Raw genomic sequence first — 1,970 nt, 5'->3', positions numbered from 1 at the left:
CTGCCTCCGCTACTGCCAGCTAAGGACCAGCCCAAAAGTAAGGTATCCCCCAACCCCTCTCCCCTGGCATTTTCCCCAGCTGGGATATCTCTGCTTTGCTTTCTCTTGGAAACTAGGGGCTCCATCTGGCAATATTCCCAACTCCCTCTCTCTCTCTCTCTCTCTCTCTCTCTCCCCCTGTGTGTGTGTGTGTGTGTGTGTGTGTGTGTGTGTGTGTGGTGTTTGGGGGGAGATGGGGAGACTCTTGGTATTGCTCTGTCCCAGGGCTTCCCTGGTTCCTGCTGAATGTAAAGAGGCCTTTCCCCTGGCACTGGAGACATTTCCGAGGCAGGCACCTGTCATCTGCCACCCCCGTTCTTCTCGAGCTCCTTCTCTCCCCCTCCCCCAGCCCATTATTCTGCTCCAGCCTTTTGTGTCGGCGGCAGAGGGCTGAAGGGATGTCTTTGCCCTCCCTGCAGGTGGGTGTCAGGATGGGCCGCGCGGTGAGAAGCTGATGCTATCAAGCGAGGTGTGAAGAGTTGGCCAGAATGACCAACTCCTCCTCCACGTCCACCTCCTCCACCACCGGGGGATCGCTGCTGCTGCTCTGCGAGGAAGAGGAGTCGTGGGCGGGCCGGCGCATCCCCGTGTCCCTTCTGTACTCGGGCCTGGCCATCGGGGGCACGCTGGCCAACGGCATGGTCATCTATCTCGTGTCGTCCTTCCGAAAGCTGCAGACCACCAGCAACGCCTTCATCGTGAACGGCTGCGCCGCGGACCTCAGCGTCTGCGCCCTCTGGATGCCACAGGAGGCGGTGCTCGGGCTCCTGCCCACCGGCTCGGCGGAGCCCCCCGCGGACTGGGACGGCGCCGGCGGCAGCTACCGCCTGCTGCGGGGAGGGCTGCTAGGCCTCGGGCTCACCGTGTCCCTCCTGTCCCACTGCCTGGTGGCCCTGAACCGCTACCTGCTCATCACCCGGGCGCCTGCCACCTACCAAGCGCTGTACCAGCGGCGCCACACGGCGGGCATGCTGGCGCTCTCCTGGGCGCTCGCCCTGGGCCTCGTGCTGCTGCTCCCGCCCTGGGCGCCGCGGCCCGGTGCCGCGCCCCCGCGCGTCCACTACCCGGCGCTGCTGGCCGCCGCGGCGCTGCTGGCGCAGACGGCGCTGCTGCTGCACTGCTACCTGGGCATCGTGCGCCGCGTGCGCGTCAGCGTCAAGCGGGTCAGCGTCCTCAACTTCCACCTGCTGCACCAGCTGCCCGGCTGCGCCGCCGCCGCCGCCGCCTTCCCGGGCGCCCCGCACGCGCCGGGCCCGGGGGGAGCCGCGCACCCGGCGCAGGCCCAGCCCCTGCCGCCCGCGCTGCACCCGCGGCGGGCGCAGCGCCGTCTCAGCGGCCTGTCGGTGCTTCTGCTCTGCTGCGTCTTCCTGCTGGCCACGCAGCCGCTGGTGTGGGTGAGCCTGGCCAGCGGCTTCTCGCTGCCCGTGCCCTGGGGCGTGCAGGCGGCCAGCTGGCTCCTGTGCTGCGCCCTGTCCGCGCTCAACCCGCTGCTCTACACGTGGAGGAACGAGGAGTTCCGTCGCTCGGTGCGCTCCGTCCTGCCCGGCGTCGGCGACGCGGCGGCGGCCGCCGCTGCCGCCACGGCCGTGCCCGCGGTGTCCCAGGCGCAGCTGGGCACCCGCGCCGCCGGCCAGCACTGGTGACCCGGCGGAGCCCCGAGGGAAGCGGAGATGCCGAGATGCCGACGTCAGCGTGGCCTCCTGCTCTCGTCAAGTACCCTCTGCCTGAACGAAGACTCCTGCTGGCCGAGCCCGATAAATCGGTGCGAAGATTTCGCCTTCGACCCCGGTGGGATACCTGTCGAACCAAGGTCTTTCCCTAAATGGGGTCCCCGAAGTCATTTTGAACAGCTACCTGATTTTTACCCTTTGTTTCTGTGTTTTAGGGAAATCCGAAAATCAAAACACCGGAAACTTCAAGAACTTGCACAC

General features: G+C 67.1%; 1 protein-coding gene across 1 annotated transcript; it reads left to right on the top strand.

Annotated features, from left to right (window-relative positions):
• The first annotated feature begins 236 nt into the window (after positions 1-236).
• On the top strand, positions 237-1,768 carry GPR88 (G protein-coupled receptor 88). Its single transcript, XM_049616718.1, has one exon. It carries the CDS (start codon positions 528-530, stop codon positions 1,680-1,682), a length of 1,155 nt encoding a protein of 384 aa, XP_049472675.1. The 5' UTR covers positions 237-527; the 3' UTR covers positions 1,683-1,768.
• The last annotated feature ends 202 nt before the right edge of the window (positions 1,769-1,970 follow it).

Source organism: Panthera uncia (genome assembly GCF_023721935.1).
Source record: "Panthera uncia isolate 11264 chromosome C1 unlocalized genomic scaffold, Puncia_PCG_1.0 HiC_scaffold_4, whole genome shotgun sequence".
Taxonomy (NCBI): domain Eukaryota; kingdom Metazoa; phylum Chordata; class Mammalia; order Carnivora; family Felidae; genus Panthera; species Panthera uncia.
Note: the sequence above shows the minus strand (reverse complement) of the source record. Positions and strands in the feature narration are given on the sequence as shown.

Bases quoted from the DNA above. Each gene is read 5' to 3' on its own strand.
- GPR88 (XM_049616718.1), top strand. From the start codon at position 528: ATGACCAACTCCTCCTCCACGTCCACCTCCTCCACCACCGGGGGATCG.